General features: G+C 40.9%; 1 protein-coding gene across 1 annotated transcript in view; it reads left to right on the forward strand.

Annotated features, from left to right (window-relative positions):
• LOC307004129 (stonustoxin subunit beta-like) overlaps window positions 1–24691 on the forward strand; it is a 68232-nt gene extending 43541 nt beyond the window's left edge. The window contains exons 4-5 of the mRNA XM_079623085.1: window positions 5438–5473; window positions 23509–24691. Of these exons, the coding sequence (XP_079479211.1) occupies window positions 5438–5473; window positions 23509–24053 (581 nt within the window). The 3' untranslated portion in view covers window positions 24054–24691. The remainder of the gene's footprint in view (window positions 1–5437; window positions 5474–23508) is intronic.
• The last annotated feature ends 224 nt before the right edge of the window (window positions 24692–24915 follow it).

A 24915-nucleotide genomic window follows, 5' to 3' on the forward strand; every position in this document is an offset into this window, starting at 1 on the left:
GTGTGTTATACTTAGCAGAGGTGTGTTATCCTTAGCAGAGGTGTGTTATCCTTAGCAGAGGTGTGTTATCCTTAGCAGAGGTGTGTTATCCTTAGCAGCGGTGTGTTATCCTTAGCAGAGGTGTGTTATCCTTAGCAGAGGTGTGTTATCCTTAGCAGAGGTGTGTTATCCTTAGCAACGGTGTGTTATCCTTAGCAGAGGTGTGTTATCCTTAGCAGCGGTGTGTTATCCTTAGCAGCGGTGTGTTATCCTTAGCAGCGGTGTGTTATCCTTAGCAGCGGTGTGTTATCCTTAGCAGCGGTGTGTTATCCTTAGCAGCGGTGTGTTATCCTTAGCAGCGGTGTGTTATCCTTAGCCGCGGTGTGTTATCCTTAGCAGAGGTGTGTTATACTTAGCAGCGGTGTGTTATACTTAGCAGCGGTGTGTTATCCTTAGCAGAGGTGTGTTATCCTTAGCAGAGGTGTGTTATCAAGAAATAACAGTCTACCGCAGTCTACATTAGAACTCAACCAAGCCATGTAATAAATACATATAATACTAGCAAAAAATGAAAATACACACCGTTGTCTTTGGAAGCGGCATTTAAAACTTCTAATTTGACACGTGTTTTATTCACGTCAGAAATACATTGTGTAGTTAACTAAATACTTTTTATTCTTCTCCCAGTTCACCGGCCACTTACTTTCATGTCTTTCAGGAATCCTTAGCAGCGGTGTGTTATACTTAGCAGAGGTGTGTTATACTTAGCAGAGGTGTGTTATCCTTAGCAGCGGTGTGTTATCCTTAGCAGCGGTGTGTTATCCTTAGCAGCGGTGTGTTATCCTTAGCAGCGGTGTGTTATCCTTAGCAGCGGTGTGTTATCCTTAGCAGCGGTGTGTTATCCTTAGCAGCGGTGTGTTATCCTTAGCAGAGGTGTGTTATCCTTAGCAGAGGTGTGTTATCCTTAGCAGAGGTGTGTTATCCTTAGCAACGGTGTGTTATCCTTAGCAGAGGTGTGTTATCCTTAGCAGCGGTGTGTTATCCTTAGCAGCGGTGTGTTATCCTTAGCAGCGGTGTGTTATCCTTAGCAGCGGTGTGTTATCCTTAGCAGCGGTGTGTTATCCTTAGCAGCGGTGTGTTATCCTTAGCAGCGGTGTGTTATCCTTAGCAGCGGTGTGTTCTCCTTAGCCGCGGTGTGTTATCCTTAGCAGAGGTGTGTTATACTTAGCAGCGGTGTGTTATACTTAGCAGCGGTGTGTTATCCTTAGCAGCGGTGTGTTATCCTTAGCAGAGGTGTGTTATCAAGAAATAACAGTCTACCGCAGTCTACATTAGAACTCAACCAAGCCATGTAATAAATACATATAATACTAGCAAAAAATGAAAATACACACCGTTGTCTTTGGAAGCGGCATTTAAAACTTCTAATTTGACACGTGTTTTATTCACGTCAGAAATACATTGTGTAGTTAACTAAATACTTTTTATTCTTCTCCCAGTTCACCGGCCACTTACTTTCATGTCTTTCAGGAATCCTTAGCAGCGGTGTGTTATACTTAGCAGAGGTGTGTTATACTTAGCAGAGGTGTGTTATCCTTAGCAGCGGTGTGTTATCCTTAGCAGCGGTGTGTTATCCTTAGCAGCGGTGTGTTATCCTTAGCAGCGGTGTGTTATCCTTAGCAGCGGTGTGTTATCCTTAGCAGCGGTGTGTTATCCTTAGCAGCGGTGTGTTATACTTAGCAGCGGTGTGTTATACTTAGCAGAGGTGTGTTATCCTTAGCAGCGGTGTGTTATCCTTAGCAGCGGTGTGTTATCCTTAGCAGCGGTGTGTTATACTTAGCAGCGGTGTGTTATCCTTAGCAGCGGTGTGTTATCCTTAGCAGCGGTGTGTTATACTTAGCAGCGGTGTGTTATACTTAGCAGAGGTGTGTTATCCTTAGCAGCGGTGTGTTATACTTAGCAGCGGTGTGTTATCCTTAGCAGCGGTGTGTTATACTTAGCCGCGGTGTGTTATACTTAGCAGAGGTGTGTTATCCTTAGCAGAGGTGTGTTATCCTTAGCAGCGGTGTGTTATCCTTAGCAGAGGTGTGTTATCCTTAGCAGAGGTGTGTTATCCTTAGCAGCGGTGTGTTATCCTTAGCAGAGGTGTGTTATCCTTAGCAGCGGTGTGTTATCCTTAGCAGAGGTGTGTTATACTTAGCAGCGGTGTGTTATACTTAGCAGAGGTGTGTTATACTTAGCAGAGGTGTGTTATACTTAGCAGAGGTGTGTTATCCTTAGCAGCGGTGTGTTATCCTTAGCAGCGGTGTGTTATCCTTAGCAGCGGTGTGTTATCCTTAGCAGCGGTGTGTTATCCTTAGCAGCGGTGTGTTATCCTTAGCAGCGGTGTGTTATCCTTAGCAGCGGTGTGTTATACTTAGCAGCGGTGTGTTATACTTAGCAGAGGTGTGTTATCCTTAGCAGCGGTGTGTTATCCTTAGCAGCGGTGTGTTATCCTTAGCAGCGGTGTGTTATACTTAGCAGCGGTGTGTTATCCTTAGCAGCGGTGTGTTATCCTTAGCAGCGGTGTGTTATACTTAGCAGCGGTGTGTTATCCTTAGCAGCGGTGTGTTATACTTAGCCGCGGTGTGTTATACTTAGCAGAGGTGTGTTATCCTTAGCAGAGGTGTGTTATCCTTAGCAGCGGTGTGTTATCCTTAGCAGAGGTGTGTTATCCTTAGCAGAGGTGTGTTATCCTTAGCAGAGGTGTGTTATCCTTAGCAGCGGTGTGTTATCCTTAGCAGCGGTGTGTTATACTTAGCAGCGGTGTGTTATACTTAGCAGCGGTGTGTTATCCTTAGCAGCGGTGTGTTATACTTAGCCGCGGTGTGTTATACTTAGCAGAGGTGTGTTATCCTTAGCAGAGGTGTGTTATCCTTAGCAGCGGTGCGTTATCCTTAGCAGCGGTGTGTTATCCTTAGCAGAGGTGTGTTATACTTAGCAGAGGTGTGTTATACTTAGCAGAGGTGTGTTATCCTTAGCAGCGGTGTGTTATCCTTAGCAGCGGTGTGTTATCCTTAGCAGCGGTGTGTTATCCTTAGCAGCGGTGTGTTATCCTTAGCAGCGGTGTGTTATACTTAGCAGCGGTGTGTTATACTTAGCAGAGGTGTGTTATCCTTAGCAGCGGTGTGTTATCCTTAGCAGCGGTGTGTTATCCTTAGCAGCGGTGTGTTATACTTAGCAGCGGTGTGTTATACTTAGCAGCGGTGTGTTATCCTTAGCAGCGGTGTGTTATACTTAGCCGCGGTGTGTTATACTTAGCAGAGGTGTGTTATCCTTAGCAGAGGTGTGTTATCCTTAGCAGCGGTGTGTTATCCTTAGCAGAGGTGTGTTATCCTTAGCAGAGGTGTGTTATCCTTAGCAGAGGTGTGTTATCCTTAGCAGAGGTGTGTTATCCTTAGCAGAGGTGTGTTATCCTTAGCAGCGGTGTGTTCTCCTTAGCAGAGGTGTGTTATCCTTAGCAGCGGTGTGTTATCCTTAGCAGCGGTGTGTTCTCCTTAGCAGCGGTGTGTTATCCTTAGCAGAGGTGTGTTATACTTAGCAGTGGTGTGTTATCCTTAGCAGAGGTGTGTTATCCTTAGCAGCGGTGTGTTATACTTAGCAGAGGTGTGTTATCCTTAGCAGCGGTGTGTTATACTTAGCAGAGGTGTGTTATCCTTAGCAGAGGTGTGTTATCCTTAGCAGAGGTGTGTTATCCTTAGCAGCGGTGTGTTATCCTTAGCAGCGGTGTGTTATCCTTAGCAGCAGTGTGTTATACTTAGCAGCGGTGTGTTATACTTAGCAGAGGTGTGTTATCCTTAGCAGCGGTGTGTTATCCTTAGCAGCGGTGTGTTATCCTTAGCAGCGGTGTGTTATACTTAGCAGCGGTGTGTTATCCTTAGCAGCGGTGTGTTATACTTAGCCGCGGTGTGTTATACTTAGCAGAGGTGTGTTATCCTTAGCAGAGGTGTGTTATCCTTAGCAGCGGTGTGTTATCCTTAGCAGAGGTGTGTTATCCTTAGCAGAGGTGTGTTATCCTTAGCAGAGGTGTGTTATCCTTAGCAGAGGTGTGTTATCCTTAGCAGAGGTGTGTTATCCTTAGCAGCGGTGTGTTCTCCTTAGCAGAGGTGTGTTATCCTTAGCAGCGGTGTGTTATCCTTAGCAGCGGTGTGTTCTCCTTAGCAGCGGTGTGTTATCCTTAGCAGAGGTGTGTTATACTTAGCAGTGGTGTGTTATCCTTAGCAGAGGTGTGTTATCCTTAGCAGCGGTGTGTTATACTTAGCAGAGGTGTGTTATCCTTAGCAGCGGTGTGTTATACTTAGCAGAGGTGTGTTATCCTTAGCAGAGGTGTGTTATCCTTAGCAGAGGTGTGTTATCCTTAGCAGCGGTGTGTTATACTTAGCAGCGGTGTGTTATCCTTAGCAGCGGTGTGTTATACTTAGCAGTGGTGTGTTATCCTTAGCAGAGGTGTGTTATCCTTAGCAGAGGTGTGTTATCCTTAGCAGCGGTGTGTTATCCTTAGCAGCGGTGTGTTATCCTTAGCAGAGGTGTGTTATCCTTAGCAGAGGTGTGTTATCCTTAGCAGCGGTGTGTTATCCTTAGCAGCGGTGTGTTATCCTTAGCAGAGGTGTGTTATCCTTAGCAGAGGTGTGTTATACTTAGCAGCGGTGTGTTATCCTTAGCAGCGGTGTGTTATCCTTAGCAGAGGTGTGTTATACTTAGCAGTGGTGTGTTATCCTTAGCAGCGGTGTGTTATCCTTAGCAGAGGTGTGTTATACTTAGCAGCGGTGTGTTATACTTAGCAGCGGTGTGTTATCCTTAGCAGAGGTGTGTTATACTTAGCAGCGGTGTGTTATCCTTAGCAGCGGTGTGTTATCCTTAGCAGAGGTGTGTTATCAAGAAATAACAGTCTACCGCAGTCTACATTAGAACTCAACCAAGCCATGTAATAAATACATATAATACTAGCAAAAAATTAAAATACACACCGTTATCTTTGGAAGTGGCATTTAAAACTTCTAATTTGACACGTGTTTTATTCACGTCAGAAATACATTGTGTAGTTAACTAAATACTTTTTATTCTTCTCCCAGTTCACCGGCCACTTACTTTCATGTCTTTCAGGAGAAGTGGATGAAGCAAACTATCGATCACCCGTTATCATCTAACATAATCATTTGAAAGTGCAGATTTCACAATAGAAGACCATTGTTCAAGCTGAAAAGCAAGTACTAGGGTCTACCAAGGTGTAGACAATGTGTTATGCAGTTTAAAGTAAAATAAATATATATATATTTTAAATGTCTCACTTAATTCTATTCAATATTACTGTAGTGCAATTGAGAGTAAAATGTTATGCAATGTTGGGGTGTGTGAGATCCTGAGATGGTGAACCCGCTCCTGATGATAATCACACTCTTCATGTCTGTTGATTTCACAGCCACTGTTCCCAAGACCAGGAGCGACTTCCTTCAATGTAAGTCACTAAGAACACACACACACACACACACTCTCTCTCTCTCTCTCTCTCTCTCTCTCTCTCTCTCTCTCTCTCTCTCTCTCTCTCTCTCTCTCTCTCTCTCTCTCTCTCTCTCTCTCTCTCTCTCTCTCTCTCTCTCTCTCTCTCTCTCTCTCTCTCTCTCTCTCTCTCTCTCTCTCTCTCTCTCTCTCTTGCTTTGCATGCTGGGGGTTTTGGGTTATGGGAGCAACAAACGGGTGAGAAGAGCGAATTAGTTTTTTCTACTTTGTTTCTAATTTTTCTTTTTGTTTATTTTTTTTCGTATTTTCTTCCTTTATGTTTTTTTTTGCTTTGTGTATATTTTTATTAATTTAATTTCGAGTATCAATTACGTTTCGGTTCTCGGAAGTTTTTCGGCTTCGTTGCGGAGGCCTGAGATGGAGGCTCACCCGAGTGGGGTAGCCTCACTCTCGCTCCGCCATGGAGTTAGATGTGTACCTGACGCGGATTCTAATGTGGAAGACGTGCTTGTCGCTGTTGGTGAACAGATTGGATATGGAAATATAATCTCAGCGTCAAGGATGAACAAAGCCGTGGTTGTTTTCCTTAAAGATGAAAGTTTGGTGAGTAAACTTACTGAAACCGGCGTTTGGGTGAATGGAGCGTTTACTGTTGTGTCACCGCTTGTATCACAATCTATTAGAGTTACGATTTCGAACGTGCCGCCCTTTATATTAAATAGTGACATTGAAAAAGAATTGTTGAGGTTTGGAAAAATGGCCAGCGAAGAGTAAGACCTGTTAAAAACGTAATTTTGGCTCTTTAAAATGTCCTCCCAACTTCATAGCACCTTATCTTGCAATAACAACAGGTTTTATCAACTAGGGAGTCAGACATTATAAATTTAAACAAAAACAACAATGAGATAAATACTTACCAACTGTGACTTTTGTACTGGTTTATCGCCACACATCCCATATTTAATTTTCTGTTTCATGAACTTGTGCAGAATGTAGTAATGGTAAAACAACAAATTTTTCTCTAAGAGGTAACCTAACATACTTCTCAATACTGCCATCAAACTCTGAGATGTGCACGTCTTCAGAGAGTTCCCTCACAACAAAAATTCCCAAATCACACGAATTCATTGGATAGTCAAAGAAAGAGCTTCTATGTTTATTCTCTTTGTACACAAGAAATACTTTTCCTTCGCTCAAAATGATGTTCACAACAGTGGCAATACTATTCTGTATTTTCACACAATTGTCTCCGTCAGTTATTTTAATGACTAAACCACCTAGGAAAGCCTCTTGAAACTGGTTAACTGCTTGTGAAAATATCAAAGGAACAGGGCCATTGTTGTGTTCACGTCTAAGGGTCCTATTGATGGTCTCATCACGTGCATTGCTCTGGGCATTTATTTCGGATAGCCTGCGAATGACTTGGGCCAAAGGATTGCTGGGTCTTCTGACAAGCTTTTTAAGAGTGCCCAAGAAATTTTCAAAAGGAAAAGCAGAAAATTCATCTAAATTACCATGCTGCTTTACGTCCTCACAGAGGTGCACTAATCCATGCACATTGTAACAAAGAAATTCCTGACCATATAACACGCCGAAATGTTCAACAAAAGACACTAGACATGTATGAGCAAAGTCATTTAACAGAAAGCAAAATTTCCGACTGAGAAGAATATAAACAGAAACTGACAAAAGCATAAAATGGCTGTACACTGGTGAGGCCAGGACATTACAAAGGACCACTGGACCAGTGTATAACAAGAACTGCCTGAGTTCTGTAGCTTTCCACCTCAGTCTATGTGTTAGTGCTCTTGGTTTACGTGCAAAATCAGAAGGTATGTAAAATCTCAACCCCACAAGAGAATCTGAAATTACTTGACTCAGCCGGGAAGATAAACGAACACGGAGTGGCCCTGAACTCAGCCAAAGATCTAAAAGTCTCAGCATCATCCCAAGACAAACCAGATGCATGTAGTCATGAGGAAAACCACCAACCATGTCAATGTTTGTTTCTATTAGAGGAGACTTGGCAACATGATGGTCTTCATCTATCATCTGCCGGAAAGAGAGGTCTGTCCTAAGTGGGGCATTCATTTCAGGAAAGGTCATTCGGTGTTTGAGATACAGGCCAGTTTGAGTACATTTACCACAGGCAGAGTGGCCAGTGTGACTCTTGATGGCTTTGATAAAAGCCCTAGCAGGTGCACCACATACAACAGAACTAACTTTTAAAAAGAACCATTTGCCTTTAATGCCAAACCCACAGCTCAGTGTTTTCAATTCACTTACAAGATCTTTCAAATATTCGTTCAAAGATTTTGGTTTAGAGCTACCACAGAACAGTCCGATTACGAAGGGCCTCTTTACTTTACAGTCTTGAAGAATACCAAGTATTGGCCAAAACTGTACAGAGTTGCTATTAAACAGTGGAATGCCATCAAAGTTTAACTGCAGTCTGAAAATGTGTTGGTCAGGAACTTTGGACCACATGTTTTCAAATGCTGTCTTTAGTGAATTTAGTATACCGAAGTAATGAAAATCTCCACCAGCTATCATTTGAGTCTTGTAAGAGGTTTTTGTTCTAAGCAGAGTTCTACCATCTTTAGGAAGGAAAGGGAGATGCACCCTAAGTATGGTCAAAAGGGCAGACAAAGCAATCAGAGAGATTCCAAAATTTACAGCCCAGCCTGCCAGTGAAGCAATCAAATCATCACTCACTAAATTCCCATCATCAGATTGGTTATCATCAGAAACCCCCTCTGATGATGACGCAGCACATGGCTCCTCAGCATCTGACACATGCGCGGTAGATAAATGATCTGAGTGTAATTCCTCCTCACTATCTTGAACGCAACCAAGGGAGTCAAATAAGTAATTTACTTTTTTAACAGCCCTCCTTCTAAGGTTATTTGGTTTACATTTACTTGCAATGTCCATGATGATAATTTGAAGGGAAAAGTCTCACCGAATAAATCTGTAAGAAAAACAAAAACAAAATCTGTTGTAAAAAAGGAAGCAGGGTTAAAAGCAGGCTACATAGTGATATCAGGTATAATTTCAGATATTAATACAAGTGCAGAATTTTTGTTAAAATAATATAAATTATAAGCACATCATAAAACATGTACAGTGAAGAGACAGGTTTAGTTCACTTGGTTTTGTCATGGCTACAACACTAACTTGTGGGAACATAAAAGTATGAAAAATTTGGAGCACTCTTTATTTGATTTGTATCTTTCTTAGTATAGTAATTGTCATATTGCTTATTTTCATCTTTACTTATTTTAATAACAAAGATAAAATAAACTATAATTTGTGCTCATACGATTTTATAAAATAAAAACTATTAAATTACTCAAATCATGAAATAAGAATTCGGTCATAGCACCCACGGGTTATGACAGATTGGGGTTCGTATTTGTGAAAGGTTAGAGAATGTTAACATAGGCCTACTTGATAATGTGATTGTTGCAAACATTTCTGCATGATCACACTGTGGCATGTAATTATTAATTTATTTTAAATAAAGGGCAGAGAATGGTCAAAAAGCAAGGCATGAACAAGCAAGTGAAGTTTTCTTTTTATTTTTTTGATTAATTTCCAATTGATAATACTTTACAAAAAGGTTGTATTTGTTAACAAACATTAGTTAAAGGACAAGTTCGGTATTTTACACTTAAAGCCCTGTTTACAGATCGTATCTGATGAAATAGAACGGTTAAGATTAAACTTTGGACAGATGCTGCTGTCGCGAGAATTTTAGGTTTATATCGCTTCCCCCCCTCACCCCCACAATGGTTGTCTATGTGCACTGGAAGATTCCTTCCTAAAACACATTAAACTTTCGTTTACAAAGACGTGAAACTCACCGAGTGGTCAGGGGTGTTCACTGATACGGTTCCAAAAAAAATCGCTGAAAAAGATGCATTCCAACAGGTTTTATCGTAGTTTTTGTCCAACTCCATGACTTGTATTGAATGTGCTGTGTGAGGTGCGGTATTACTCCGCCGCTGGAGTGTCTATTATTCAAGCTCTCAACGGAAGAATCACGGGTGTGACACGTTTGGCAAAATAGGTCCACAAAAGCTAAATAAACCTAAAATTCTCGGGACAGGAGCATGTGTCCAAATTTTAATCTTAACCGTTCTATTTCATCAGATACGGTCTGTAAACAGGGCTTTAAGTGTAAAATACCGAACTTGTCCTTTAATGTATTAACTAACATGAACTAACCATGAGTGATAGCCTACATTTCTTACTGTATTTGGTAATCTTTTATAAGATTAGTTAATAGAAATACAGCAGATCGTTGTTTGAATGAAGTACTTTATTGTCATTGTGTAGCACAATGAAATTACTCTTGTGACAACCCCAAAGGTGCATTTAAAAGAGAAAGAGAAGTAGATCCTATTTCAAATTAAACAGCACAAGTAGTTAACAATACATGTACTAAGATACAAATAAATAAATAAGTTCAAGATGAAATAGTTAATAAGTATAATAATTAGCATAACAATATAATAAATAAATACAATATAAAAGCTAAGAAACTGACTCATAATACAAAATATTTCAAAATTGTTCAGAATATTGTCAAAAATGCCATATCCATTGTTAATGCAAGGGTACCAATACTATTATTATTGCACAAGTGTATAGCAGCATGAATTATTATTGCCCCTTGTTTATGTTAATTCACAGTGCATAAAGTTAACAAATACAATTTCTGAATGTATAATGTTGAAATGAACATTAACACATATTAATATGCTGTAGAAGTGCAGTTCATTATTAGGTCATGTTAACAAGGTATTTTAATCAGGTATTGTATCGAAAGTCATAATTAACGTGACAACTTAGGAAACGTCATGAGAAAAAGTATTGATCGTATTTCAGATTTAAATAAAAAGATAGGCTACATGCAATAACGCACACGTATTAGTGTTCTAGTTGGCATTTTATTATGATTATTGAAATGATTGTGTACACAAATTATGGTTTAGGCCTAACATTTTTTTTTTTTTTTTGAGGAACAGTAACACCGACGTCGGACCGCGTCGCCTGAATTCACAATGATATTAACTTACACATGAAATACGATACTTTATGTGTACGACGGTGTACTGTTGATTTATAGCCAAAAACATCTGAATTTAAAACGGCAAACCAGCGGACCGCTATACATTAAACTGTATTGTTAACACCTGTTAGCGTTCAGCCAGAGCGAGGACGCACTGAAGCGTTTTTTTTTTTTGAGGAAAATATTAGCTAATTCGACCCCTTCCTCAATTAAACGAATAACTAAACGCTTAATAACATGCAATATTGACACAAAATGCTGCATATTTCAATTATATGACTTTAAAGTGGCAAAACATCACTTACCTGAATGTACACAGTCGTGAGGAAAGCAGAGTAAATGGCGTCCGCTGCCCGCGTCGCAGTCAAATTCGCGCCGTAGTCTCACTCCACCAATAGTAGAGAAGATGATTGGCAACCGGAGGTGTGGAACGGCGGATGTCTGCCGCACTTGATTTCAGGATTCCTGTGTTTTTCCATGTATTAGCCAAATGTTTACCTCAAGTCGATGTTTCTCACTGTGTGCCATATCTCAACCACATATGGTTCTCATGTGTTCGTTGTTATCTGGGCCATATACCTCAAAATGAGTTGTGAACCAAGAGAGCATTTCCCGCAGATTTTAAAGTTATGGCAAAACAAATATGGTCACAATTTGGCCCATATCTATTCAGCCATGCCACATCTAGGCCATATGTGCCAGATAATAAAACACATGTGGCCCAAACATAATTGCTATCTGGGTAGTGAATGAGAGTACTGAGGGTGGTGGTGCGGATGGTGTTGCTGACATAGTTGAGAAGGTATTGCCGGGGCCGAGCTCGGCTGTGGCGGTGACGGCTAAGGGTGTTCCCGGTGAGAGTGTTGTTGCGTCGACTTCACTGCACGGTGAACACTCGGGTACGATACGCACCAAAACACTTTTAGAGGCTAGCGTCAAAGTTTTACCGAGCGTGGCACAGTTTTCTGAGGATAAAGGGAATGAGCAAAATGAAAGTCTTTTAGAGAATAATTCAGTGATTTTGCAAGAAGTATGTGCGACGGATTGTGTTGAAGAAGAGCATTCTTTCAAAATGCCTCATAAAAGGAAGAGGAGTAATAAAATACTTGATGCCAAAATAAGTAAAAGGAGTGAAGTGCAAGACGATCAGGACACAGAAAGTGACAGTGGGTCTTCTGACTCTAGTGTGACACTTTCTCAGGGGGAGTTCATTGGTCGGGATTATGGACTTGATGATATTAAGTTATTCCTTAGATCAACAAAAAATAAAAGAGGTGTGCGCGTCCAGGAATATTTTCCTGATGCTAAACAGTTCGTTGAAAAAGCAAGAAGTCTAATGGCAGAGAGTTGCTTTTCCAACAAAGAAGTCTATAGACTTAAGAAAATTGTGAGAAATCTCAACACTGCTTTAAACAATGATGTCTGATAATTTTAGAATGGCTGATGTTTTTTGGCTATTGGAAAAAAATAATGGTCAGAAACGTTTTATTCATGGTTTGGGCTCCGAAGATGGAGTGTTATTGTCAGATCCTGCTGGTATTCGGGGAAGAGCAGTTCTTTTTTATCAAAACCTGTATAGGAGTGAGCTTAAGTCAGAGTGTTGTGTGGACAACTTCTTCCTTGACAGCCTACCGAAGGTGTCAGAGGAGGCTAATAATGACCTTGAAGGAGTGCTGACCCTGGAAGAGCTCTATAAGGCCCTGCAAAGCATGGAGTCTGGGAGAGCACCAGGAGTAGATGGCCTCCCGGTTGACTTCTATAAGGCTTTTTGGTTGGAGTTGGGTGTAGATCTGCTGGAGGTACTGAAGGACAGCTTGTCGAAGGGCGGGTTGCCGTTGAGTTGCCGAAGAGCGGTGATCACTCTTATTCCAAAAAAAGGGGACCTTACAGATATTAAGAACTGGCGCCCTGTCTCACTTCTCTGCAGCGACTATAAAATACTTTCTAAGGCATTGGGTAACAGATTGGCTGGAGTATTGGGTCAGGTTATCCATCCGGACCAGACGTACTGTGTCCCTGGTAGATCTATATTCGACAATATTTCTTTAATTCGGGATACTTTTTGTGTCTCTAAATCAGGGGTCGGCAACTGGCGGCCCGCGGGCCAAAACTGGCCCGCCAGCAATATTTTCTGGCCCGCCGGATTATTTTGGAAGTCAATTTTTTTTTTTTTTTTTTTTTTTTTTACTATAACGGTTTACAAATAGGCCCCGTGAATCAGTGATCCAAAATGAGCGACGAGTGCCTGCGGTCATATGATATTCGGGTCGCGGTCGGTCGGGTCGTTTGAAATAAAGATGCCAATTAAACCATTGTAATTTATATAGTACTAGACATAATGTTCTATGAAATACATAGGTCTACACTTTATTGGCTGAATGCGCGAGGATGATGCACGAGCTCAGTCTGCAGAGATGAAAGTGGGAGATCCTTATTTACCTGAATGTTGAGCGCGTTATTAACTTTTGAATAAGAGCTGAAGCGGGACAAAATGCCCGATTTCCCAAAACGTTGAACTGAGCAATGCCATTGTGCCATTTTAATAGGCTACTTTTAAACGCATATAGCTCAGTAATGCGAGTTTTATGTATTTTCTGAAAGGGGGCGGGATTTTTGTTGGGAAATTAGGAGGAGAGACGCACAAGTCAATTAGACTGGATAAACACATGCAGCATCTTAATTGTTAAGAAAATGAAACGAAATAAATGAATAAATCAAGCCTTTATTACAAAACACAGCATTCAGAAAAATGCGCACCCCTAGTTCCTACTATGGCCCAATATGCGGGCCAGGAAGCGGGTCGGGTAGGCTACAATATTTTCTTTCTTTTGTTTGCGGTCCGAGTTGCGGGCGGGTTGAAAACGTCGGTCGGGTGCGGGTTGTTTATACATTGACCCGCGCATCACTGCCGTGTAGCATTCGTTCAATCGTTTTTTTTCCCCCAAATTAAAACCAAAAATAAAAAAATGAAAAACGACTTGTTTTTGAGATTTGAGATTCTGAAAACGAGATCTAAATTTTTAAAGCAGGTGAACACTTTTAAGCTTTTACTTTTAAGTATTTTAAGCGGTTGCTGAATTGAACCTTGTGGGAGCGGGACGGAAAAAAACAGTCCCGCGCAGACCTCTTGTGTCCCGAATAAATAATAATTTAAAAACAGGAATAAAGTTCAAAAGTTGTACAGTCCATTGGTAATACAATGCTAAATCAGATATATGTACAATAACATGTCCAACAATCGATTTAAATATATGGGGTTTAATTTATCTTTAATAAGATGTATCCGCGGCATTGTCTCGTGTGCTTAAATGGTCCAGTGGTAGAACTTTCGTTAAGTGTGTAAAAGGTTCTGGGTTCTAATCTGCATTTGCATAGTTTTTTTTCTTCGTTTTTTCTTCTTCATCAAAACCGATTATGCTCATCAGCGGTTGTATATAAGTAGTAGGGACACATTTGTGTGCATTATATTTTGTGATTTCACCGTAACAATAGGCCTATTCCATGTAGCTGGCCCGCCATCTACTGGATAAAAAAAATATTGGCCCGTGGCCAAAGTTACTTGCCGACCCCTGCTCTAAATTGTTAAATTTGGACTGTGGCTTGATATCTTTGGATCAGGAGAAGGCGTTTGACCGAGTAGAGCACTCATATTTGTGGAGTGCTTTAACAGCTTTTGGTTTCAGCAAAAACTTTATAGACATGATTAGGGTACTCTATTGTGACGTTGAGAGTACGCTGAAAATAAATGGTGGCTTATGTGCTCCTTTCCAGGTTTTCAGGGGTATCAGACAAGGTTGCTCCTTGTCTGGAATGTTGTATTCCTTGGCTATTGAGCCATTGCTTCAACAGATAAGAGGTCAATTAAGTGGTTTGTTTTTACCAGTTTGTAATAATAAGATTTGTTTGTCAGCATATGCCGATGATATTGTTGTGATGATCAACAGACAAAGTGATGTGCAGATTTTACTTAATTTAATTGAAGAATTTAAACTGTTGTCATCTGCAAAAGTTAATTGGAAAAAAAGTGATGCTTTATTGTTAGGACAATGGACTGATGGTAAACCTTGCCTTCCTGATGGGTTGTGTTGGGGGAATGGGGGTATCAAATATTTAGGAGTTTATCTAGGGGATGACAGTGTGTTACAAAAAAATTGGGAGGGGCAGTTGGAAAAAGTTAAAGGGCGCTTGGATAAGTGGAAATGGTTATTACCGAATATGTCCTATAGGGGGCGAACTCTTATTGTCAACAACTTAGTGGCATCTTCACTTTGGCATAGATTGGCATGTGTAGACCCTTCACCACAGTTTTTAGCAGAAGTTCAAGCTGTTCTTGTGAACTTTTTTTGGGACAAACTGCACTGGGTCCCACAGAGTATTTTATACCTCCCCAAAGATGAAGGTGGGCAAGGTTTGATTCACTTACAAAGTAGAATGGCTGCCTTTCGGTTACAGTTTTTAAAAAGATTACTTGATGGTTCTACAGAGTTCAGCTGGCGTGCTGCGAGTTGCACCATTTTGCACACTGTTGGGGGTCTCGGACTGGATAAATCCCTCTTTTTAATGGATCCAACCAAATTGGATTTATCAGAACTGCCTGTTTTCTATCGAAATCTTTTCAAGGTGTGGAGTTTTTTTCATGTTCACAAGACTGAGAACTCATATTCTCTCCACTGGCTTCTGCAGGAACCACTGATACTTGGGGCCCGCCTGGACATTGCTACTCACTGCTATCTGCCGGGGTTCAGCACCATATGTCTGAAATCCAAGGTTTTTACTTTGGGACATTTGTTGGCTTTAACTGGGCCTCATTTTGAGAATGTGGATGTCGTATCCAAACATTTAGGAATCAGATCTGTTCGTCTATTAACTCGTTTTTTTGTGAAACTTAAATCATGTTTTACAGTTGAAGAAGAACATTTGTTAAGAGACTTTTTTACAGGGGTTTGTACTCCTGATGTTGAGGATCCTTTTCCTTGTTTGATTATTCAACCCAATCTTGAAGAGGGTACAGGTTTTTTTCTGAAATCAGGTGAATCTTTGTTTTTAGACTTCTTGTCAAGTGAAGGAAAAAAACTGTATAGAGCCTGTGTTTTGGTTTTTAATAAGAAAATGTTAGAAAAAAGAACTGATACACCATGGCGTTCTGTTCTTAAACTGGGAAATGATGTAAAACCGGAATGGAGATCACTATATAAGCCACCATTGTCTAAAAGGTTTGGTGATATACAATGGAGAATTCTCCATGGTGCCATTGCTGTCAATTCTTTTATTTCAGTGTTGAATCCAGAAGTTAATTCTGCTTGCCCTTTCTGTCTCCAAAGGGAGACGGTTTTTCATGCTTTCATGCATTGTTTTAGATTAGAACCTTTGTTTATGAGATTGAAAGAATTGTTTTGTAGGTTTGATGAAACTTTTTGTATTGAGACTTTCATTTTGGGTTTTAAGTACTTTCAGAAAAAACGTTTCACCTGTCAATTGTTGAACTTCATTTTAGGGCAAGCAAAAATGGCTATTTATATCAGCAGGAAAAACAGAGTGGAACAAAATTGTAGCGATGATGTGAACGTGTGTTTTTTAACTTTGATCAGATCTAGAGTTTTGATTGATTTTCGGTTTTATAAAACTATGAGAGATCTTTCAACTTTTGAATTGATATGGTGCAGTCATGGTGCTTTGTGTGCAGTTTGTGAAGGTGATTTTTTTTTTTCTTTATAATTTCATAAGCTATTAATATTCTTTGTGTAATGTGTTGAATGTACTATATTGTCAGTTTATTGTGAAAATATACTGTTAAAAATGGTATATAAAGTTTTTTCAAAAATCAAAAAATCTCTCTCTCTCTCTCTCTCTCTCTCACTCTCACTCACTCACACACACACACACACACACACACACACACACACACACACACACACACACACACACACACGCACACACACACACACACACACACACACTGGGAGCAGAGTCTCTCCTCTAGTGGGAGCCAGCTCTGTCTGTGGCGACCCTTCTCTCTCTCTCTTTCTCTCTCTCTCTCTCTCTCTCTCTCTCTCTCTCTCTCTCTCTCTCTCTCACTCTCACTCACTCACACACACACACACACACACACACACACACACACACACACACACGCACACACACACACACGCACACACACACACACACACACACTGGGAGCAGAGTCTCTCCTCTAGTGGGAGCCAGCTCTGTCTCTATGGCCAGGCTGTGTTCACTTACTGTGTCTGTATGTTGTCAACATTTTTTCTTAGTTTAGGGCATTTTATTGTTCTCAGGTAATTTGCCAGTGTGAATTCTCTTTTTAGGGTCAGATAACATTGTACTTTACTTTGTGTTTTTGTCGTTTCTTTCCAGTATTCAATATATTTTTCTTATTGCTTGTTGATAATGTGGTTTGGTCTGCTTGAGCTGGCGTTGCTGTCCTGAGGCTGCTGGGTACTTGTCACTGCAGAGAGCCTCAGGACCAGCCGGCTGAGGGGACTCTTCTCTGGCTTCAGCTCAAGGGGCCTGTTTCAATAAGGAGGTTCAACCAACTCTGAGTTAAAACTTGAACTCTGAGTTGACTTACCCTGAGATGGGAAACTCTGAGTTTTCGGTTACAGAACAGCTGAAATTAGTTAGTTCAATCAACTCTAATTTGACTGACTCTGAGTTGAGCGCGTGCACCACAACTATAAAAAGCCATTATCAATGGAGCCCAGATATTATGAGTCACCATGGCAACAGCGCCAGACAAAAAGAGGAATTACTGTTATACAGTGTTGGGTGTAATTAATTACCATGTAATCTAAATATTGTAATTTAATTAAAGGGATTACTCTTAATTCTTCTGTAATTTAAAATAAAATATGATGTAATGTGTTACATTAAATAGGCTACTGCATAGACTATAGAACAATTCTGTATAAAACAACAGTGGATTTAACATACATTTTTAAAAGGTATATTTTGAATGTAACCTTCTCCCTCTACACACTTTGGTCAATTCAAGAATAATTCATGCAATTGTATATTGTTCATTTTGAAAGCATTAAAAGTGCAGTTTCTTGTCTCTCCTCGTTGTATTGTTCAAGTGGTTGAGGTTGATATGGGATTTAGTAATTAATAATAAGTAGACCAATACTTTCTAAAGATAGTAATTATTACATTAATCTAATTACACTGTTGAAGATGTCATTTGTAGTTAGTAATTAATAACTATTTTAGAGTAACTGTTATAATATCAGGTGAAACTGGAAGAACAGTTATTCAACCTAATTTTAATTTTCATGTAGGCTAGGTGCAATCCTGCAGGCATTAAAAGAACGTTGCAGCAGCTGAAAATATATAAAACCATAATTCAATCAGGTAAGGCTTGAGCATATCATGGGTGTAGGCTATCTGACTTTACAAACATTTGACATATTAAATAACTAAATAGCATCCAGTGTCTAGCAGTGCAGCAGCATTTCTGGTTGAGGGAATTCCTTCATCAGAGTCAGTCACTCCCGGAGACCCAAGGGCCTTCATAAAATGTAAGAGGTCTATGTGTTATTTTTTATAGGGTATTTTTTATATTTCCATTTATTTTACTTTGGGTTGGGTTTTTCGTTGGTCCCACTCCCAATAGATTCTGATATCTATCGGGACTAATATCTATCTAGAGACTAATATCTGTCTTTTGGAGCCTCATGTCCCAACAGAACCCCAGACAGTTGTAAGTTGCCTACTCAATACACCAGAAATTATGACAAATAGTGTTATAAAGTGTACACATGCTCATCTTCACAGGATGATGGGTATGAAGAAACAGTTTCTGCGCCACAGAGAGGCCTACAGGGTAATGTTAATATTATGTGTCTACACATCAGACAATCTACATATTCACATTTGTATGTGGCGTAGCCTAGAATCGAAGTTTATATTTACATTTATTAATTTTACATTTATTCATTTAGCTGACGCTTTTATCCAAAGCGACTTACAAATGAGAGCAATAGAAGCAGTTAAACTAACAGTAGGACAACAGTATGTAAGTGCTATGACCCTTCGCAGTTCAATCTAACGCAGGATTTATTTTTTTTTTTTTTATAAAGATAGAATAGTGGAGAAAGAGTTAGTGTTACTGGATCAAGTGCTGTCGAAAAAGATAGGTCTTCAGCAGTTTTTAAAAAAACTTTTACTATATCTAAGTATAAACGGACATTCTTATCCCCCAAGTGATTTTCAGTAAATGCCACAGTTTAATTCTGTAGAATTTGTTTAGAACTACATGATGTAACTCTAATGTACTGTATTTTCAGTTGCCAGTTAAGGAGTTATATATACTTCATCTTATTAATTTATTTTTTAAAACAGCGGTAAAAACAGCAATGAATAAATGTACAGAAAGAATGAATGAAGTGTTTAAACACCGCTTCCTCTTTAAAAAAGGGGAGGAGACTGCAAGAAACTCTGGGTTTACTGAAGAAAACCTGCTCCCGACCAGGTTAGGTTCACAGAGTAAGTTGCCATGGTAACTGACTCTGAGAATAAGTTACCTCTCTTTCAGAAACGGGCTTGACTTACTCTGCTTTCTCGGGTTTAATATACCTCCCATTCTGAAACGGAAAACCCAGAGTTTCCCTCATTTCAGGGTTAACATACTCAGAGTTTTCACTTAACCTCCTTTCTGAAACAGGCCCCTGGTATGTTAGGGCTTTGTGATGATATGTCTGGGGGTTAACTGATTTTAAGTGATTGTAAAATTTAATTGATCTTTTTCGTATTTTTAGTAAGAGGGGGTATTGGCCGAGCTCTGCTCTGCACAGGTTATTTGGTGTTTTTCTCTGCACCTGTAGGATGCTCTTACAGATCTCGGTATGGAAAGATTCTATGATTGTTTTGTCCCATTTGTCAAATTCATTATTAAGTTTTGGCCCCCAAATTTCACTACCATATAGAACTATTGGTTCTAGTACAAATTGGAAAAATATTTGCCAGATTTCAATTGGAATATAGATTTTAATGTTTATTTTTATTGCATAGAAAGCTCTCCTTGCTTTGTCCCTCAGATCTTTCACAGCCATGTTGAGGTTCCCTGTGTATGTAATGTTGAGGCCGAGGTAAGTGTAGTTTTTTGTGTGTTGTAATTTAGTGGTGTCTAAATAGAAATTGTGTGTAACCTGATTTCTGTATTGTTTCTGAAAGATCATTATCTTAGTCTTCACTGTGTTTACTGTCAGGGCCCAGGTCTGGCAGAATCTCTGCAGGAGGATAAGGTGCTGCTGCAAGCCTTCTTTAGTAGGGGAGAGCAACACTAAGTCGTCTGCATACAGCAGAGCTCTGATCTCGGTGTTGTTCAGGGTGAGGCCAGGTGCCGTGGAACTCTCTAACTGGTTTGCTAATTCATTGATATATAGATTGAAGAGAATTGGACTGAGATTGCACCCCTGCCTTACTCCCCGGCCCTGGGAGAAGAACGCTGTTTGTTTGTTTCCAATCTTTATGGCACATTCACTTTTTGTATACATGGTCTTAATCAAATCATATGTTTTTCCTCCAATGCCACTTTCAAGTAGTCTATAGAAGAGGCCCTCGTGCCAGATGGAATCAAAGGCTTTTTGGAAGTCAACAAAACAGGCATATACCTTTCTTTTCTTAATGTTCAATTCTTGATCAATTAGAGTCTGGAGTGTAAATATATGGTCCGTTGTGCGGCAATTTGGCAAAAAAACAATTTGGGATTTATGCAGAATATTGTGGTCATCAAGAAAGTTGACAAGTCGTTTATTAATGATGTTGCAGAATATTTTCCCCAGGTTACTGGATACACATATTCCTCTGTAGTTATTTGGGTCATATTTATCTCCGGATTTATAAATTGGGGTTATTAAACCTTTGTTCCAGATGTCTGGAAAAGTTCCAGTTGATAGAATAGTATTGAATAGTTTTAGTATAGCCAGTCTTATTTTATGATCTGAGTATTTGATCATTTCATTGAGGATTCCATCTACACCACAAGCCTTTTTTCCTTTCAGGGACCGGAGGACTTCTGTTAATTCTTGTTCTGTTGTGAAAGCTCTGAGAGACACTGGATCTAGATCTGTGATGAAATAATCTATCGCCTTGCATGGCTGACACCGCCGTCGGTGTATGAATGAGTGAGTGAATGGGTGAATGTGAGGCAATATTGGGTCTGTGAAAGCGCTATATAAATGCAGTCCATTTACCATTTACACACAAACAAACAAACAAACATACAAACACACAAACTTACACTCTTGCACACACTCAATCACAGACACACACACACACACACTCTCTCTCTCTCTCACACACGCACACAAACAAAGTCTTTCGCGCTCTCTCTCATGCATACACACACAAACACAAACTTACTCACAAAAACACACACACACACACTCTCTCACACACACACACACACACACACACGTATGCACGTAAACACTCTTGCACACACTCAATCACACACACACACACACACACACTCTTGCGCACACACACACACACACACACTCTCACATACACACACACGTGCACTCACACACACACTCACACACAGACTCTCTCACACACACACACACTCTCTCTCTCTCACACACACACACACACTCTCTCTCACATACACTCTCACACGCACACTCACACACACACTCTCACACACACACTGTCTCTCACACACACACTCACACTGTCTCTCACACACACACACACACACTCTCACACACACACTCTCTCTCTCTCACACACACAGACACACTCTCTCTCACACACACACTCACACTGTCTCTCACACACACACTCACATATGCACACACACACACAAACACACACACTCTCTCTCTATCTCTCTCTCACACACTCATACACACTCTCTCTCACACACACACACACTCACGTATGCACACAGACAAACTCTCTCTCTCTCTCTCTCTCTCTCTCTCTCTCACACACGCACACACATACAAACACACAAACTCACGTATGCACACACACACACTCTTGCACACACTCAATCACACACACACACACTCTCTCTCTCTCTCTCTCACACAAACTCTCTCTCTCACACACACATATGCACACACACACTCTTGCGCACACACACACACTCATACACACACACACACACACACACACACGTGCACTCACACACACACGCACACACACACACACTCTCTCTCTCTCTCTCACACACGCACACAAACAAACTCTTTCGCGCTCTCTCTCATGCATACACACACAAACTTACTCACTGTTACGGGCGGACGGACACCACCCTTAACATAAGGAGAGACGCACACAGATCGGCTCGTATAAAAATGTAGGGGTATTTATTAACAGAAAAGATATCAAATATTAGGCTACAAAAACCAAAATCTTGCTGAAGCGGAACGTATCCTACTGCCGGGTGGACGTCAGGACAGCAAATTCCCAGGCTCTGTGTGCGCACTCCGGTGTGCAAGCAGGCTGCGCTCAGGTGTGGCTCATCTGTAATTAAGACACACACACACACACACACACACACACACACACAGCATGCACTCAAACACCTGTAGCAACAGACACCAAAGCTGGGGGACGTAACACTCACAAACACACACACACACACACACACACACTCTCTCACACACACACACACTCACACACACACTCACATATGCACACACACACTCTCTCTCTATCTCTCTCTCTCTCTCACACACTCATACACACTCTCTCTCACACACACACAAACTCACGTATGCACACACAGACAAACTCTCTCTCTCACACACACTCTCTCTCACACACACACACACAAACTCACGTATGGACACACACCCACATACACAATCTCTCTCTATCTCTCTCTCTCACACACTCAATCACACCCACACACACACTCTCTCTCTTTCTCACTCACACACACACACACACACTCTCTCTCACACACACACAAACTCATGTATGCACACACACACACACACACTCTCACACTCACACACAAGCACGCACACACACTCACACACACACACACATACAAGCACGCACACACACACTCACACACAAGCACGCACACACACACACACACATACACACTCACACACACACACACACACTCACACACACACACACACACACACTAACACAAACTTACTCACTCACACACACACACGCACACAAACTCTCTCTCTCACACACTCACATATGCACACACATACACACTCACACACACACACACACTCTTTCTCACACACACACTCTCACACACACACTCACACACAAGCACGCACACACACACACTCACACACACACACTCACAGACACACACACACACACACACACACACACTAACACAAACTTACTCACTCACACACACACACAAACTCTCTCTCTTACACACTCACATATGCACACACATACACACTCACACACACACACACACACACACTTTCTCACACACACACACACAGGCACGCACACACACACACACACACTCTCACACACTCTCACACACACACACACAAGCTTTCATTTCTATCCTTGTGGCGTAATGGTTTTTATACTGTACAAACTGTATATTCTCTCCCCTTACACCGCCCCTATCCCTAAACCTGCCCATCACAGGAGACATTCTGCATTTTTACATTTTCAAAAATATATAATTTAGTATGTTTATTAACCCATTCCCCTCATGGGGACCGCTGGCTGGTCAATGGAGGTGATCTCAGGTTTTACTATCCTTGTGGGGACATTCGGTTCCCACAATGCATAATAAACCAAGCCACACTTACTCACTCACTCACACACACACACACACAAACTCTCTCTCTCACACACTCACATATGCACACACACACACTCTTGCGCACTCACACACTCTCACACACACACACTCACTCTCACACACACACACCTGAACTTCAGACTGAAGACAGAAAGTGTGTGTAATTGTTGTGTTTTCTCTCCATCAGATCATCATCAGTTCACTCTGGATCCGAACACAGCACATAAACTCCTCCGTCTGTCTGAGGAGAACAGAGAGATTACTAACACTAGCACAGTCCGGCCGTATCCTGATCATCCAGACAGATTTGATGTGTATCCTCAGGTGTTGTGTAGAGAGAGTGTGTGTGGACGCTGTTACTGGGAGATCGAGTGGAGTAGTAGTGTGTATATATCAGTGTCATATCAGAGCATCAGCAGGAAGGGATGGGGTGATGAGTGTTTGTTTGGAGATAATGATCAGTCCTGGAGTTTGATCTGCTCTTCCTACAGTTACTCATTCAGACACAATAACATAGAGACTAAACTCCCTGGAAAGCCCATCAGCAGTAGAACAGGAGTGTGTGTGGATCACAGGAGAGTAAGAGTGTATGTGGATCCCAGTGCAGGAACTCTGTCCTTCTACAGCGTCGACAGAGACACACTGAGCCTCATACACACAGTCCAGACCACATTCACACACACACTCTATCCTGGGTTTGGGGTTTATGCTGGATCAATGAAACTGTGTTGATGAATGAGAACAGACTGATGAGAGATTACCCATAATGCTTTGAGCTGCATGATAAATCAGTGACAGTGAGATGTTATAGTCTCTTATTGTCTCTTCGTTACATTAATACTACAGTGTGTGTGTGTGTGTGTGTGTGTGTGTGTGTGTGTCCCGATGAGTGACAGTGTGTGTCTGTGTGTGTGTGTGTGTCACGATGAGTGACGGTGTGTGTGTGTGTGAGTCACGATGAGTGACGGTGTGTGTGTGTGTGTGTGTGTGTGTGTGTGAGAGAGACACGATGAGTGACGGTGTGTGTGTGTGTGTGTGTGTGTGTGTGTGTGTGTGTGTGAGAGAGACACGATGAGTGACGGTGTGTGTGTGTGTGTGTGTGTGTGTGTGTGTCACGATGAGTGACGGTGTGTGTCTGTGCTTTTCTCAAACTATATTCAGTTCTTATTGTCGTGTCACATAAATCATGACCTTTCAATGAAATGTATCATTCTATAAAACATGTTATTTGTTGTAAAATTGATGAATGTCCATTTATTAGTAAATGTGAAATATATAAACCCAAATCATCAGATCATACTGTAAACACGAGATCAATTACTGTAATATAATCAGTTTATAACTGTAAATAAACTCCTGAACAGAGCTGAGTTCACAGTCCTGCTGTTATTGGCCAAACGTCTCGAAGTATTATGAAGATTTTGGTCATATTGCCAATCCCACAATGACACGTAATATGAACTTTTCTTTATTAATTCATACCCGGTTTTAACATGTATATTCAACTTGTTAACAACGTTTGTAGCTATTTGCATATTAATACTGTAATATCGGATATAAATGGTTTCTGCACACACACATTACAGTTTTGCCT

This window comes from Phoxinus phoxinus, assembly GCF_949152265.1.
Source record: "Phoxinus phoxinus genome assembly, chromosome: 9".
Classification (NCBI taxonomy): Eukaryota; Metazoa; Chordata; class Actinopteri; order Cypriniformes; family Leuciscidae; genus Phoxinus; species Phoxinus phoxinus.